This window comes from Carassius gibelio, chromosome A22 (genome assembly GCF_023724105.1).
Source record: "Carassius gibelio isolate Cgi1373 ecotype wild population from Czech Republic chromosome A22, carGib1.2-hapl.c, whole genome shotgun sequence".
Taxonomy (NCBI): domain Eukaryota; kingdom Metazoa; phylum Chordata; class Actinopteri; order Cypriniformes; family Cyprinidae; genus Carassius; species Carassius gibelio.
This window is the reverse complement of record NC_068392.1, coordinates 3,996,601-4,014,894: the sequence shown is the minus strand read 5'-3', so window position 1 is coordinate 4,014,894 and position 18,294 is coordinate 3,996,601. Positions and strand designations below refer to the sequence as shown.

Below are 18,294 nucleotides of genomic sequence, written 5' to 3'. Positions count from 1 at the left end.
ATCTGATATTAAGTAGTTTGAGGCATTTCTCCTCTTATTTCCTCTTAATTTTTGCTACAGTTTCTAAAAGGTTGTTATCATTGTTATTTACGAGTCTCTGGTCTCAGATTGCAGTCTGTGCAATCAAGTCCACAATATATATTAACAATCTCATCATAAGTCCAGGAGGTGGACTTAGGGGAAGTTGTGGCCTAATGGTTAGAGAGTCGGACTCCCAATCGAAGGGTTGTGAGTTCTAGTCTCGGGCCAGCAGGAATTGTGGGTGGGGGCAGTGCATGTAGAGTTCTCTCTCCACCTTCAATACCACGACTTAGGTGACCTTGAGCAAGGCATTGAACCCCCAACTGCTCCCCGGGCGCCGCAGCATAAATGGCTGCCCACTGCTCCGGGTGTGTGCGGACTTAGTTCATCACTTAGGTCATACAGCCATACACACAATAGAGAAATACGGTTTAGAAACATATAAATACATTTTGATAAATGGTTCTGTAACTTCCACTAAATATTTCCTGTATTTGCAACACAACATTCAAGAGGAAGAAAATCTCTCTTTGCAAAACTGTGTTTCAGTTCATTAGTATTATTATTAGCTTCAATAGGTATATTTTCTTCTGTTAAATGTAGAAATTAATTTACTCCTATGCTTCATCTGTCTATAGAAATATATATATTAATATGAAATATTAATATATATATTTCTATAGAAATATGATTTTTCACAGACTTTTACCCGTATATTTAATTACATATTATACGTGTTATATTTTTGGGTTTAAGGAAATGTCTCTAATTTTTGTACAAATTTTCACCCAGGACATTGTTTGTTTTTCTACACATCTTTTTTTCTCACAGTTGATTATTGCAAAGACACACAGCTCTGTGAAAACATGAGAGACTGTGGTTTAGAGAGAAAAAAAAGAAAGAAAAGCTGAATTGGAGTACAACCCACATCAGACACGTACTAACACAGAAGTAGTTTTCATCTCCGTGATTATAGATTCACTTCAGGACTTTTCAACATTTCTCAGTTTCTGAGCTGCTGAAGAAAATGTTTCACTCCTTTGTTTTTTGCTGTTTGTGCTTTTTGCATCTGTTTGGTGAGTTTGAAACATTTTTATAGTTTCAGTTGTATCAGAAACACAAATCAAACTAGGATTTCACTGTGAGATATAGCTACCCTGCGCTCACTCTGAGTGAATCAGGTTCAGATCTCATTGTATATTATTACACAGCTCTGTGGAATACTTGATTCTGATTGGTCAGTCTCTGAGGAATGCTATCGCTAGATAATAACCTGTAAACACGGGCTCATCCGGGCTCAACTATTGTTTTCATTACTTTCTACTTTCTGCTTCGTGTCGGGGTCCTGATCACCTTTTCAGGGTTTATTCTGCGAGAACAACCGGCTGGATGTACATTATTCCTTACTGAAATGATATCTGACGTCTTAGCATCAGTTGACAGTTTCCATCTGAAGGTATATCTTCAACAAATAAAGTTTATGTCCTATCTGAATTTCAATCTGGAAAGGGCATAAATCATATTTAAACAATTAAAACAACGATTTATTTTCTTCTTTTTTGAAAAGTCGAATGTAAATAATACAGTATTAGTGGATGTATTGATGTATATGAGCTTGGTCATGTAATGTAGAGTATATGTGTTTACTGTAATACGGTTCATTCAACGCGTCTTACGTTATTTTCTATTGAAATAACTGATCTTTGTAACTCAGTCTGTAAGAAGATCATTCTGTAGAGTTCTGATGAACAGAAATCATCTCATGTGTTGAAACTGTGGCTGTGTTGAAATAGCAGCTTTGACTTGAGTTTGTCACTGTGTTCACACAAACTATAAGATCATGACTGATCATGATGAGATATCTTTGCAATGCTTCACACAATTGTCACCATGCTCTGACAACGTCTGAAGTTTTATTGTAAGTATCTGGTGGTGTAAAACCCTCCCCAGAGATGCTGATGATCAGTTTAATGTACTCAGATCAGCTGATGTGGTTCTGGCTCTGTCACGACCGGCTGAAGCTGTATTTCACTTCTGAAGATCCTCTCACACAGATTCATCTGCTCAACTACACTCAGATCAGATCAAATTATCTCCAAAACTTGTAATAATCTTAAAACTACAAGCTTAGAGTTAGAGCTTGATTGATGAGAAACGTGTCTGTGTTCTTCAGGTGTGTTTGCTGATCCAGGAGAAGTGAAGTCTGTGTCAGTGACAGAAGGAGATTCAGTCTCTCTAGACTCTAGACTTACTGAAATCAAGATATTCGATTTTATAACATGGAAGTTTGGACAATCTGGGACTATTATAGCTTACATTAATAAAGAGGCTGAAATCTACAACACATCTGTTGTTCCTGACGGGAGATTCAGAGACAGACTGAAGCTGGATCATCAGACTGGATCTCTGACCATCACTAACACCACAATCACACACTCTGGACTTTATCAAGTGTCCATCAGCGATAGGAAAGTCATCACACACAGATTCAACGTCACTGTCTACGGTGAGTCACAATTACAGGTTTGTCTGTTCTGTCTATTACAGTATCATATATATTAGTAAAGCTCCACTAATGGTGGTCTTTCTAACACTGATAGCAGGGGTAAAGTGAGCCCCAGATCAAAAACACAACACTAACAAGAATAAACACAAATAATGTTCATGAAAATCTAACACTGTGATATTCAATGACAAACTGATGGTCATCACTTCATAAACTCTGAAAGGGTCAGTGTGTTTGTCATCTGTCCTTAAATAATAATATCCCTCAAGGATTTTCACAAAATGCTTAAATTTGTTAACACTACAGTGAGGTTTCATTTTTTTAACATTAGTTAACATTAACAATGATAAAGCGCTTGTTCTTGTTAAACACTTCATTAAAAATATATAATTTTTATTATTATACATTTTTACAATTATTATTTTAAATAAAAAATATTATAAAGTAAATTGAAAGTATTTAGTATATAAATGCATTAATTAAAATGAACTAATGGAATATTATTGTAAGTGTTATCCTCAAGTACTGCGAGTAAATTACTTTGAATCTCTGTGTTGGGTTTAAAACAAATTCATCAGACTAGATGTCTTGGTAAAGTTATGAAAATTATATCTGACCATAGGCACCCACTGTATAATGAGTTTGAGTCTTTGCCTTCAGGCAGACAATTTAGGATAGGCCTACTGATGTTTTTGTTTTTATAAGGGGAAAATCTTTTATATCACAGGCAGTGGAGTTATAACATTAAAGATAGGAAAGAAAAAGTATCCCCCCCCCCCCTTCTTTAAATAAGCAGATCTCTTTCAGTATTAATATTTATTGATTAACTGCTGTGAAATTTGTATTGTCCTACTGTCCTACAGTATGTTTATTGTCTTTTGTGAGAACCGCATATTGAAACAAGACAATGAAACAAAATTTCCCAAAGGGATAAATAAAGTTACTAACTAAGTAAATGCTCATGATTGACAAAAAAAATATAAATATTTTATAGTTGGTTTGATAGCTGGTTTTGTCATTTAATGGAGCTTTGTGCAATAACCTTCATGTTTTTAAGAACATTTTAGTATTAGATTTATATTATAATGTCACATAGTTTATTTTTTTATTAATTTAAATAGTTTATTATTATTATTTTTCTCTAGAAATTAAGCCTTGTGCATCGTAAAGATCATATATTTATTTCTATCTGAGGTAGTTTGGGCTCAAAACATAACCACAAAGAGTTTAATTGGCAAGAAAAAGAAAAATGTGCAGAATCACTGTTTATCTGCTCCTCTATCCCTAACAGCATTGACTCACTCACAGTATTGACCTAATAGGTCTAGTGAGGATGCTGTGTCCCATCTCCTGCATGCCACTCTCACCCACACCAACATCTATCTATTAGATATAGATAGATATAGATAAAACTTTATATATCAGGGCTATAGAAAGTATAGTGCATTTCATCAAGGTATGGAAACAGCTCAGCCCAGGATCGTAAAGTCCTGCAAAGAGTAATGCATTTATCTGAACGCATCTCCAGAACCGATCTCCCCTCTCTGCAAGACATTCACACTAGGAGATGTAAATCTAGGCTGTAAAGATCCTCAAAGGCTCCACCCACCCTGAAATCCACTCTTTCATCTACAATCAGGCAGACGCTTCCGCAGTCTGATGGCTAAAATGGAGAAGCTCACAAGGAGCTTCTTCCCTCATGCTATTAGATTATTAAACATGGACAATAAACACACTGCACTTTAGAGACTTTAGTGTAGGGTTACTTACTAACATCTACTAGCTATGCTGCTCATCCTCACTGCACATTGTTTACATCTCTGCACCTCATCTGTGCTGTAGTATATATATGTGTGTGTGTGTGTGTGTGTTTATTTTTTGCATTTACTTTTCTTGATTTTTGCACAGGCTATAAAGAATATGCCAGACCTACATTTCACTGATTATTGTATGTTATATAACTTGTATGTAATAAATAAAATATTTTTTCTTACACCCTCAAAAACAACAACAAAAAAAGCTCTGCAAATTAATAAAAATATACATAGAGACCTCGTATTTAATGGCAGGTATGTTTAGTTATTAGTTTTTTGCATGTAATATGCTTTCTATGAAGCATTTGCAGTGGCATTTTAGGTGTTATTATGCAGGCATTACCACAGAAATTAAAGGGGTCATATGAAGCAGGTTCAGTTTTCCTTTCTCTTTTGAGTGTTGCAAGCTCTTGGTGCATAAAGAAGATCTGTAAACTGTAAAGACTAAAGTCTCAATTCCAAAGAGATATTCTTTATACAAGTTATGTCTCTGCCACAACCCTCTTTAACGGCTCGTTCAAAGTAACACAGTTAGTGTTGAAGCAGCCATGCCAGGGCGATGCTGTGTGTATCTAGGAGAAACCAAAAGCACTTTATTTGGCCTTCTGAAAGAAGATAAATTTTTCAATTTAGGAATGTTTAAGATTACTTACAGCAAAACCGCAACTCATTTTATGGACGAGCGTTTCGTGGACCATTTCGAGAGGAGGTCATTCTGACTTTGCTACAACAATCTGGCTTCTGAATCAGCTAGTATGCTTTGTTATTAGTTTGAGTGTTTGATACTGAATATTCATATGGAGATATTTGTGCGTTGTGCGTGTGTGTGTGCGTGTGAGACGGAGACATATTCTATTGCACCAAATACACCAAATAATTATCTTTTTAAAAAAGCATCTTATAACCCCTTTAAACTAGCAGCATTTGGCCACTATAGGTATGAGCATACATCGCCATCCTTGTTTCTTAACTATACTTATTTATCTTATGTTTTCAGCTCCTCTGCCTGTACCTGTCATCAGCAGAAACTCTTCACGATGTTCTTTATCATTTTGTCCATTGGTGTGTTCAGTGGTGAATGTGGGTCATGTGACTCTCTCCTGGTACAAAGGAAACAGTTTATTGTCCAGCATCAGTGTGTCTGATCTCAGCATCAGTCTCTCTCTACCTCTGGAGGTGGAATATCAGGATAAAAACAGCTACAGCTGTGTGCTCAACAATCCCATCAGCAACCAGACTCAACATCTGAACATCTCTCAACTCTGTCACACATGTCCAGGTACAGCAGCGATGATACTTGCATTATTCAATGGTTAATTTTGATGATTTTATAGAGTTTTATCAGAGTGGGTATATAAGGAGCAGCGCGAGAAACTCCCATTCAAGCTTTTGCTTCGGAGCCGAGCACATCGCTTGCTGCTTTCACCGGAGTGTTTACAAGCGAGTCAGCTGGTGCTGGTGTGACGGTGCGATTCTTTTTAAAGACGTAATTTCGCCCGTGTGTTACTGGGTACGGTCGAAATATCTCTCCTCGTGCCAGCCCTGATCGCTCTGCCACAACCTCGTTCTAGCTCCTCTTCTCGTGAGAGGGCTACTTTGGCTGGTGGCCAGGGTGATCTGAGGGTTACCGAGTGGGTTTCCCCGACGAGTCAGCCTCCTCTGGCCACACCCCCCTCACAAACGCCACAGCCGGTTGAGTTCTGGATGAGTTTCTGGACCCTCTCAGGCTCCTGTCATCTCATTCGGGGATATGGAGGAAGACCTTATGTCAATCGCGACATCACAAGGTGGGCTTGAGTCATCGGGAGATGAGGATTCGGCTGCATTGCCTCCTTATCCCGAGCTGACAGCCATGCTTTCCTGGGCAGCTGAGAGCATTGGGCTTGACTGGAATCTTCCATCCTGCCCCAAGTGCTAAAGGCTGGATGATTGTTTTTTTCTGGGGTTCCCCCTGCTGGTTCCTTTCTTTCTGGAAGTGCACCAGGAAGGACACCCTTAAATCCCCGAGACCGTTCTGGTGCTTCCTCCGCCTTCACTGCCCTCGATGGCGGAGCGGTAAAGGGGTTTGCTGGGATTCCCCCAGTGGAGTGTTCTGTTGCGATGCAGCTGTGTCCTCAGAGCACCTCCGCATGGTGTGGTGGTCCCAAGCTTCCCTCCAAGGCCTGTAAGTTCTCATCCACACTGCGGGTCAGGCCGCTTCTTCCCTGCATGCAATGGCCACCCTTTAAGTCTACAAGGCCAAGCTGCTCAAAGAACTGCATGGGGGCAGTGGTGACCCAGGGGTTTTGCTGGAGGCGAGCACTGCTACTGACCTCGCTCACCGGCGACGAAGTTTACTGCGCGCTCCTTGGCTCTTTGCTACTTGGAGTCAGACGAGTGCCTGCACTCCACCCCCGTTAAGGGACGCTATGCCTCTCATGCCAGGGCAGTCTGCGGGCTGAGCAACACCTAACATATTTGCAAGATTTTATAATCTCTGTGTAGAGCCCGTGTCCTCTTGGGTATTCGCCCCTTCAGGCCAGTAAGGACCTGCTCGGTGTCAATCCGCTTGCTGCGCCATTCCACTCCACGGACTGGATACGTGCGCTATTCCCCTCAGGTGAGTTCCTCAGTTCAGAACCCTGGGTTCCCCCAGCACTGTTTATGTCCAGCACTTGCATACATGCAGCCCTGTGTGGGACTAGTGATACGCTGATCTCTCTCTCTCTCTCCGCACCGAACACAGCGCGCGAGTAATAGCTACTCTGTTCAGCTTTTCCGCGTCTTTTGTTTGGATGCTTTAATGTTTAAATCGACAAGCGGTATGGCTTAAAAACATGTGAAAAAGATAAGCTTTCGTGACAGTACGCAGCAGTGGCCCGTCAACTGTCCTCTTTTTAGGCTGGCCTCATTCAGTCGGTTATATAAAATATCAAGGTGAAAGTCATCGTAGCTTGCTTAGTATAGACCCAGCTCCCAACCCAACTTTGAGAATAGATTAACGGCGATATTTTTTTTAAGTCTCACGTTAACGGCGATAACGACCCACCACTAATATATATATATATTAGGGCTGGGACAACACGTCGAGGTCATCGATGACGTCGACGAAAAAAATACGTGGACGCAAAATATGCGCATTAATTCGTCTACCTGTTTTTATTTCTCTAAAAAACGTTTGCAAAACATTTACCTTATGTGCGCTGAATATACGCGATGGCCGGATCAACATTCTGTCCAACGTTATATAACCAATCCAGGGGTTATTCTGCATTGAGCTTATTTTTGGCGGCTGTCAAAGCCTTATTTGATCGGTGAGTGATGTAGAGTAGAATGACTGCTGCGCCTGACAGAGCGCGTACGAGAGAGAACCCCGGCTGCGCGAGGACACTCACAGTCTTCAAACTACACGAGCGCTGTCTTGCTCTCTCTGTCTCTCTCTCCCTCCTTCGTGCATATTAACAAAAATCATTAGACACGATAGAAAAAGGGCTGAACGCCAAAGTTTCACGTGGAACATTCAGAGATTTTTCTTTCTCCATGACAGACTGCTGGCTCCCACTGTTAATTTGTATTTATTTATTTTTTTGGAAAAGCACTCTCTGTATTAGCTTAAAGCCCTCAAGTTTACATTGGTTACTGTATTATTCCAATTGCTCTAAACAAGTATTTTTGTGACCATTTTTATTGAATGCTAGACATCAAGTAGTTGTTATTTTCATCTGAAATAACTTTTTTTCAGTAAACTAGGCCCTATGTGTTCAGTAAGCTTGTTTCAGTAAGCTATGTGTTTTCAAGGCTTCAAGGTTTTATTGAATGCTATCTCTATACAAGTGCAAAGTAATGTATTCTTAGTCAGTCTTGTATTTTGTAATTTTAAGAGCAATAAACATATATTGCAATGTTAAGGAATTCATGTTTTTTTCATTCAGATGTGTAAATCAACATGTATAAATTGTAAGTAGTCAATTAATGGGGAGATAATCGAAATCGAATCGGTCTGAAAAAATTAATCGTTAGATTAATCGATGCATCGAAAAAAGAATCGCTAGATTAATAGTTTAAAAAATAATAGTTTATCCCAGCCCTAATATATCGATGCGTGTTATCTACTTATCTGCATTAATCTCTGTAATTGCGGGGAGGGGGGGGGGGGGTGATCTAAAACTATGTTCTAACAACTTTTGTTGATGTCAAAAGGTTTACTGTAACTGTAGTTCACAAAACTGAATCGAGTGAACATGCAGGAAATAACCAGCTAAATTAACACTATTATCTGAAATCTGGTCAGACGCCAAGCCTCATGATGCACATGCACTGCCATCTTGTCTGTTCAAATAATGAAGCATATGCCATCATTTACCTTATAAATGTCTTTATGAACAGGTTGGATTATTTTGTTCCTATGAAGGACAAAAATAGATATTGCAGATTTATTAATTGATTGATTGATTGATTTCAGTTTCGATTCGAATGAACCTGATGCCTCAAAGTCTACTTTTTTTCAGAAGTCCCTGTCCATTGTTGTGGTACTGTCGAAGCTGTGTTCCGATTGGTCGTCACTGCTCTGGTGGGCGTGGCTGCTGCAGCGGCTGCTGTGCTTCTGGTCAATGACATCAGATCTACCAGAGGTGAAAAGAAGAAAACAGAACAGATTTCATAAATATATGTTGGAGTTTTAATTGGAAAGATGAAAATATATGTGTGGTCTAATTGTTTGGTGATTGGGAGATTAACGTTTGCTTAGCAATGCTTTCCTATGAAATTTGATAGGGAAAGGATCATTACCCAAATTTGGTGTATTAGAGACTATCACCTGGTGGGGCCAAAATGATGCATATTCTTAAAATTTTATTTAATGTTTTTAATGCCACCTATTTTAGATTTATTTGTCAACTACACTTTCATTTTTTTTTATTCACTTATGTTGTATTTTCATTTTGTTTTAATATTATATGCAGAAACTCAACTATTAATAAAAAAAACTGAAAATATGAAAAATCTATGAATCATATAAATGCCTATATTTTAATAAAAGGGGTGTCATCATAAGAATAAACTGAATTCGGAATCAGACTGAATGACAGATTAATAAAAACAGCATTAAACATTAAATACACACAGATAGATAGTTTGAAATCTATAACAGAAAACTGGGGTGTATGATAGAAATGTGTGTATGATGTGCTATGTATATTTTTCTCTATATCTGGCTGTTAATGTAAATAATGTGATTATTATAAACACAAATGTAGAAATATTTGTCATGCCAATAAAACACAATAAAACAGCTGATGGTCAAGCCCAAAGTAAGTGGAGCAAGCCGACGCCATCTTGGCAGTGTGTCACTCCCAGATGAGTAAAAAAAAAAAAAACACATATTTATTTTATAACTCATCCGTTTAAATTATAATTAGCCTTAAATTTCTGCATTATTTAAGGTGTGGCCGCTTGAGTGACAGTTGGATTACCGCCGTCGAGGTAGGTGGGCGTGGTTTCAGCAATCAGCTCCCTCCTCTTTGCCCAATTTTACATCTTCTGTAAGTGACGCACCACAAAGATGGCGATGGCCTGCTCCACGCACTTTGAGCTTCAAAAAAGCTTTTCAGGACCCTACTGGTTACGTCACGGACACTGCATCCATGTTTTTATAGAGTCTATGAGTACTATTGAACAAACGGTTCTACTGCTACAGGGGTTCTCGAGTCAACAGTTCTCGAATCACCAGTAGACTGAACCGAGAACCATTTCTGTGTTGACATGTTCAACATTTGACATGAGCATTTCATGAAGCTAAAACTGATTCTGTGCTGCTATTATGAGCGTGAGTGAACTGAGGGCTTGAATGAGGGGGCAAATTTGATGGAATTAAGTTTATTAAAGGGGGGGTGAAATGCTATTTCATGCATACTGAATTTTTTACACCGTTAAAGAGTTGGATTCCCATGCTAAACATGGACAAAGTTTCAAAAATTAAGTTTGAAGGAGTATTTCTGTTCCAAAAATACCTCTTCCGGTTTGTCACAAGTTTCTGGAAGTTTTTTTCGAGTATGAGTCTGTGTGATGTTAGATGGAGCGGAATTTCCTTATATGGGTCCTGAGGGCACTTAGCACGCGCTCCCGTAGAGCAGAGCAGAGAGACATTCACTGATCAGAGCGAGAGACCGAATCGTCACAAAAGAAGTGTGTTTTCGGTTGCCAGTGCAAGACAACCCTGCACAGATTACCAAAAAAAAAAAAAACAGCATTAAGGGACCAGTGGATGGAGTTTATTTTTACAAAGCATCAACAGAGTTGTGCAAGTGTTTTTGTTTGTTCCCTGCATTTCGAAGATGCTTGTTTTACAAACAAGGCCCAGTTTGACGCCGGATTTGCACAAAACTGCTTCAAATATCTCTGTGTTGTTAACTTAGCTATCGGCGCGTAAGCACATCAAGTAAACAACATGCGATGTTGTCATCAAACTGCACTTTCCACATGTAACTTACAGCTTAAAAAAAAAAAAAAAGACGACATAAAGTGGAACTTAGTCATTTTCCAAAACCGCTAAACAAATATATACAGTTTCAGTACATACCACATAGAGATGTCATTGCTGATGCTGCTCTTGTTAAATTTCAGCCTCTGGATCTGATTCTGGATCATAAATAAACGGCTGAATCTGACTGTTAGCCATGGTTTGTTTTGGTTGGTTTTGTCCTCACGGTAATGTCACAGCTTCCAAACGCTCTCAACGCAAAAGCCTACTCGCGCTCGTGATTCTTTAGCTCCGCCCACACATCACGCCTCCAGTCGGTCATGTTTTTCCGGGAAAAATCGGTACAGACTATATTTCTCTTATAAATATAATAAAAATAAAGACTTTTTGGAGTTATAAAGGATGCAGTACTACTCTATAGGTACTCAAGATTAACAGGATATTGAGTGAAAACGAGCATTTCACCCCCCCTTTAAACAGTTAACAGATAAAACTTACTAAAAAAGTGCAAATGCAACAACAACAACAACTTTTAACATGATGAACATGCAACAACTGTTCAGTCAAAACATGTAAATGAATATGTGATGAGTGGGGCGGGGCCGAGAGTCGTGGGAATGGAGTGAGGCTGGTGGGTGAGTGACACCTGCTCCCATGGAGGAGATCCAGGAGGACAAAGGAGGAGTTACCACAGTGGAGGAGGAGAGAGGACCAGGCCTGGGTGTTATTTGGTGTTTGGTTTGTGCGCGGCAGTTGTCCGTGAGTGGCTGCCGTGCTGTTTTGTGTGTATTTTGTAATTAAAGTTTAATTTAAGTGTCTGTCAGCTCCCGTGATTACAAACGTTTTTTAGTAATAATTAAATGTCTGGGAAACCCTGCAATGTAGTCATTTGAAACCATAAAAAAACAACCCATCATGCTGGGTTAAACATAATAACGCAACTGGTTGGGTTAAAATAACCCAGCGTTGGGTTTGTCTCTTTTTGACCCAGCGCTGGGTTGCCAAAATAACCCAAACTGGGTTGTTTTCATCCCAGTAGTTTTTATAGGCTAAAGCCCCCTTCCTCAAATCTTGCCCTGGAGGTCCAATGCACTGCAGTGTTTAGCTCCAACCCTGATCAACCTCACCTGTCTGGGATTCTCTAATGATCCCAAAGACATTAATTGGCATTGATTAGCTTGCTCAGGTGTGTTTGAATAGGGTTAGAGCTAAACTCTGCAGGAAAGTAGATCTCGAGGTCCAGATTTGAGGATCCCTGGGCTAAAGTTTTACAGCTTGCAGTAAGTAAGGTGTTGCATTTGTTCTTAAAATTATTCATTTGTTATTTTGATAGGTCAATATAAGTTAAGTTCTTCAGAAAAAAAAAGCTAAAAAAAAACATTGTATTTAGAACAGAATATAATAATAATTATTATGCAATGTTTTGCTAGTGCTGAAAATCAAGTTCGTTCAAGTTCAAGTTCGTTTATTTATAAAGCACCACTTAACACAGTCACCCGACTGACCAAAGTGCTGTACAAAATAAAATGCATGACATATAGTGATAAAATAAAGCAGATAGAATTGACAACACTAGAACATGTTACATGCCAGTGCAAGTTAAAAGAGTGTATAGCTTCCCTTGAGCATTTGATGGTACATAATAATTAAAAACACCAAGTGTGAAAATTTACAATCTAGTAGACAGTATGTCTAGCACTTTATCACAAATATTATGTTTTTACACACGACTACCTGAAACTAATGAACGTACTAAAAACTATCCCTGTCGATCCAAAAAGGCAAGGGAGAACAGGTGGGTTTTTAAGAGAGATTTAAAGATATCTAGTGAAGGAGCAGTTCTGATTTGGCTTGGAAGGTTGTTCCACAATCTCGGGCCTGCGATAGAGAATGCTCTGTCACCTCTGCGTTTGAGTCTGGATGAGGGGATCTTGAGCAGCTTGTGATTTCCAGAGCGGAGCTCTCGAGTGGGGTTGTATGGGGAGATGAGTTCAGATAGATAGCTTGGGGCCAGATCGTGCACACATTTGTAGACGAATAAAATTATTTTAAAATTTACACGGTACTGAATCGGTAACCAGTGAAGTGCTCGGAGTAGAGGGGTGGAGTGGTCATATTTACGGCCATTTTGTAGAAATTTCGCAGCAGCATTTTGGACTACTTGAAGCCTATCTAATTGTATTTTTGAAATGCCGCTATATAAAGAATTACAGTAGTCCAGCCGTGAAACAATAAAGGCGTGGACTACTGTCTCGAGCGAGCTAACAGGCAATGCGTGTTTGATTTTTGATAACTGACGGAGCTGGAAAAAGCTAGACGCAAATACTGAGGAGATGTGTTTGTCTAGAGTGAGCTGACAGTCCAACAAGACACCGAGATTTTTTAGCACACTTTGTTTGGTGAACTGCCAGGTCATCTATAATAGAGGTATCAATTTTGGAGACATTTGAGGAGTTAAACACAATAACCTCTGCCTTTGAATTGTTAATTGATAGAAAATTATTTGCCAGCCAGATTTTAATCTCGTCAAGGCAGGAAAATAGCGAGGTGACAGAAAGGGGATTGTCTCTTTTTATAGGTAGGTAGATTTGGGTATCGTCAGCATAGAGATGATATTGAACTCCATGCTTTCTGATAATCGATCCTATCGGCAACATATAGAGGGAGAAAAGCAGAGGGGATAAGATTGAACCCTGAGGAAGGCCAAATTCGAGACGCGCAGCAGAGGAGGAGTAGTTTCCAATTTTTATTGAGTAGTAGCGGTCAGTTAAGTATGATTTAAACCACTCCAGGACATAACCATTTAACCCCACTAGGGATTTTAGTCTCCATAGAAGCACCTGATGATCAATGGTGTCGAAGGCAGCTGTTAAGTCTAGGAGAACTAAAATTAAGGAGTCCCCTGAATCAGTGGTAACTAAAATATCATTAAAAACTCTCAGTAAAGCTGATTCAGTGCTATGGAGAGGTTTAAAGCCAGACTGAAAGAGTTCAGAAATGTGGTTAGTGCTGAGAAATAACTGAAGTTGAGTTAAGACCAGCTTTTCTAACACCTTAGAAATAAATGGGAGCACAGAAATTGGCCGAAAATTATTTAACACCGACGTGTCCAATGAAGGTTTTTTGAGGAGAGGGGTGACAACTGCCCGTTTCAGAGCGGTATGAACCATACCAGTAGCTAAGGACTTGTTTATAAAAATGAGTAATGTAGGGCAAACGGACTCTGTGATCAGTTTGAGGTAACGAGGATGTATCTCGTCATAAGGACACAGTGAGGGTTTTAGGGCATTAATGACTTCAGAAAGTACTTGTAATGAGACTGGTTCAAAAGTGTCCCAAACACATGAAGACTGCAAAATTTCATCCAACATAGACACAGAATTGTTTGTAGCTACTTGGGACTTTAGATTTACGATTTTATCAGAGAAAAACCTCAGAAAACATTCACATAAATCAACAGAAGGGTTTGGTATGCAGATTACAGATGGGTTTAACATAGAATTTAACACAGAGAATAAGATTTTTGGCTTTTTCTATTGCATGAGATCAAGTTTGAAAAATAGGCCGCTTTAGCGGATTTCGCTGCAGACTGGTAAGCCAGCAGAGCAGATTTAAACAGCTCAGAAGAAGACTGCGTTTTGTCCTTTTTCCATTTTCTTTCCCTTTTTCTACATGCTTGTCTAAGTGCACAGGTTTCAGGTGTTAGCCACTTCACAGCCTTATGTTTGGGTTTAAAAACTTTTAAAGGCGCAGTTTCATTTAGAACAGAAATCCAGGAATTGTTCAACAGATCGAACTGTTGGTCGGCATTTAGGTCGGAGTCTAATTTGTCCAAAAGCCACTGAGAGGATAGTTCATTGAAAAGAGCATTAAAATCCAGATGGAAGTGGGAAGAATAAACGCGTGAAACTTTTGCACTTTCGCGTGGAAGAGTTAGATTTTGTAGTGAGAGAGAAAAAATGATAGGTTTGTGGTCGGAGATCAAATAGTCCGATACAGAGAGCTCTGAGACCAATAGCCCATAGGAGAGCACAAGGTCCAATATGTGCCCCTGTTGATGGGTGGGCTCATTTACCCATTGTTGGAGATTAAAAGAGTCTATCAACGTTAAAAACTCCTTTGAAAGGGGATTAACAGGGCAACAGATATGGACGTTGAAATCGCCTAACAGAATAAAACGGTCACAGTTTGTTGTTAAAAACCCTAATAGCTCTGTAAGTTCAAGGATAAAGTTTTGGACCATATGTGGAGGGCGGTAAATCACAGCTATCATGATAGGGCCATTCCATTGGAGGCGAAATATCTGTGCTTCAAAGCTGAGGAAAACTTTTAACGTCATTTTCTGACAGCGAGGGAAAAGTGATGTTTTTAAAATAGTCACAAGACCACCCCCCCTTCCTTGTACTCGGGGAGAGTTAAAGAACGAACAGTCACTAGGCACCAGATCTGAAAAAGGAGTGAGGTCTCCTACCCGAGTCCATGATTCGGTGATAAATAGAAAATCCAGATTATGAGTGAGGAAAAAGTCGTTTAGCAGGAATGTCTTATTTGCCAGGGAGCGGGCGTTTATCACAGCCATCTTTGGCGGAGAGATCGAATTGCATCGAGAAGCCGGGACTTGGCGTACGGCGCAGAGATTTCCAAAGTTAACCCCCGTTTGTCGTCCGCCAACCCCAATAGAGGAAGGCACAGGACGATGATCCAGAGGATAGTCCGGGAGGATATAGCGAAGGCAGCGGGAACGCGAAAACAGCGATGGACCAGCGCAAAGGGTCCGATTTGCTGTCATCCCGGCCGAGGACAGCACAGAGGGCGGGGCGTTAGAAGCGCAACTGGTCCTTAAGTGAAGTTTCCATCTGACTGAGAGACCTGCTCGTTTGCCACGTTTTCTTTTCCGTTTCCTTCGCTTGGGAACCAAGTGCCAGCGGCAGGTACAGTTTCGTATCTCCGGCGGCAGAGATCCACAGGACTCGAAGGTGAAGTAAGCAGGCTCAGCTTTGCAGGCTTCAAGGACGGTAGTGCGGAAGTCCAATAGTGATTGACGATCATAGGACAGCAATGCAAGGCAGGGTGTAAGCAGGAATAGACCAAACAGACCAAGCGAGAACAGGAGCAGCAGACGGCAAGCCACCACCGGCGCCATCTTGCTCAGAGACCAGCATAACTAGAGAAACTAATACAGTTTATCTATTTAAAGAGTGAGAGGCAGATTCATATGTCATAGAATATCATTCTTACTATAGCACATACTGTACACATGTGATAGGCCTATTTTTATATTTTACAGAAACTTAATTTGCTTAATTTGACAGAATCTTTTTTGGACCCACTTTATATTAAGTGGCCTTAACTACTATGTAGTTACATTTTAATTATTAATTTGGTACATGCACTTATTGTGTACATACATGTTTTTACATTGTACTTATATTTGAAAAATATCTGCATATAATTACATCTGTAATTAATTTCTGTAATTACATGTATAATTACACGTTGACCCATCCCTTACACCTTAACACACCCTTAAACTTACCCATACCACCAAATCTGTCCCTAACCTTACCCATTTCCCACCTCAATAGCAGCAAAAAAAAAGTTTCAATACAATATGAACACAATAAGTACATTGTATTTATTTTTGATGTAATTACATTACATAGTAGTTAAGGCCACTTAATATAAAGTGGGACCTCTTTTTTGTTAAAAATGAGCATTTATAGAGTCAGTAGTTTATTTCACATTAAATACAAGGAAGTTAAATAGTGGAAGTGCTTTCAGCTATATGCTGCTCACTCACTCGCTCCCACGCACACTATCCACAGACTAACACACATTAACCACGTGTCTAGATATAGATTTGCTTGCACAAGTTGTTTGTCCACCAGAAGATGAACCTCCATTTCTCTCCAGATCTAAAGAAATCCAACATCAGTCAGTTTGAGTTTGACTTGTATATGGAGCTGCTGGAGTCTCACATGCATTCACTGAATATAAATGAACTAATTTTGACTTCAGTAGACACTGAAACTAATTAAGTCAAATGTAAACACTGCAGAAAAAAGAAGTTTTAACAGCCAAAGGTAATACCTCTATTTCAACACTTGGAGCACAATCACGTAACCGAACATGAACAGTGCCTGCCTCAAAAAGAGAAAGAGATGAGAAGTGACCAGCAACAAGTTCCTTCACAAACAGATGTCGATAACACACACATTTACAAATGCTACACAGTCTGAAAATGATTCAAGGAGAAGGAAAGAACTGACACTATCTGTATCTACCCCTGATAGCAGACATACATCACGGAGACGTCTGTTTGATGTCTGCATTCACATATTGTATTGTTTGATCATTTGCAGTGTGTCTATATTACGTTTCCTATCAGACGTCAAATAGACGTTTAGAAGATGTCTTTAAGATGTTTATGATTTAGAATGACTGTAAATCTGACGTCATATAGACGTCCATCAGATGTTTTCCAGATGAAGTGATCTTTAACAGACATCTTTCAGATGTACCAGTGCTGTCTGGGACAGTGGAGCGCAGTGTGTTTAAACACCTCCTTAAGATTTTTATCAGAAGATACACTGTGGTCAGATGAGCTGATTTCACCAAGTACAACTTGTTCCTGGAACAACAGCACATCAACCAATCAGAATTGAGATATAACTTTTCACTGTTTTAGGCTTACACTCAGGTTTATGACCCTATTTTCCAGTTAATCACATGACAGAGATGATTGCACAGGGCCTGAGAGGTGTGCTTTCTGAGTGGGATCTCATGGAAAAGAAGCTCGTGGTCACTACGACACAACGGTGCTAATGTTGTCAAAGCTGCACAGCTCAATGGTGTTTCTGCTAGCTAGCTATCTATCAGGAAGTGCTTCAGCTTCAGTGATGAGACGTGACTGGCTACTATATTCTTTGCTCATGCTTTTATGTGTCATAAATGATAGTGTTTGCACATTTTTATATATGTTTCTCCTTTTCTTTAATGTGCTGGCCCAGCAGGCACACAACGTCATATGACGTTAATATTAGATTAGATTTAGGTCGCGACGTCAGGTAACCAAAATTCAATGTCAAGCCAACGTCTAATGACAACGTTAAATTGACGTCCAAGACCAACATCATCTGACGATGATATTAGGTTGTTTTTAGGTTGTGTTATAAAATAAACCAAAATCCAACGTCTAGCCAACGTCTCAAGCCAACGTCACATTGACATCGAATACTGATATTTAGTCGTCAGGTATGGCAACCAAAATCCAACGTTACCTAGACGTCATAATGGCAACGTCCAAACAACGTCAAATTAAAACATCATTTGACGTTGATCTGTAGTTAGTTTTAGGTTGTGGCATTAACTAACCTAAACCCAACGTCGAGCCAACGTCTCAAGCCAACGTCACATTGACATCAAATACTGATATTAAGTCGTCAGGTATGGCAACCAAAATCCAACGTTTTCTAGACGTCCTAATGGCAACGTCC

At 39.6% G+C, this 18,294-nt stretch overlaps 2 protein-coding genes across 7 annotated transcripts in view; both read left to right on the top strand.

The window, feature by feature from the left end:
* The window catches only part of LOC127942859 (uncharacterized), a 226,010-nt gene that overhangs the window by 28,966 nt on the left and 178,750 nt on the right, over positions 1–18,294 (top strand). The gene's annotated exons all lie outside the window — the stretch shown is intronic.
* Positions 1–18,294, top strand: part of LOC127942875 (natural killer cell receptor 2B4) — a 71,913-nt gene that overhangs the window by 16,425 nt on the left and 37,194 nt on the right. Inside the window, exons 1-4 of one of the 6 annotated variants that reach the window (XM_052538887.1) lie at positions 948–1,097; positions 2,195–2,527; positions 5,339–5,620; positions 8,829–9,208. The exons of 2 other annotated variants lie outside the window; for them this stretch is intronic. In XM_052538887.1, the coding sequence (XP_052394847.1) occupies positions 1,049–1,097; positions 2,195–2,527; positions 5,339–5,620; positions 8,829–8,983 (819 nt within the window). In that variant the 5' untranslated portion in view covers positions 948–1,048 and the 3' untranslated portion in view covers positions 8,984–9,208. Of the gene's footprint in view, positions 1–924; positions 1,098–2,194; positions 2,528–5,338; positions 5,621–8,828; positions 9,209–18,294 lie in introns of those variants that run through there. 3 more of the 6 variants (XM_052538886.1, XM_052538885.1, XM_052538884.1) reach the window with 3 other exon arrangements.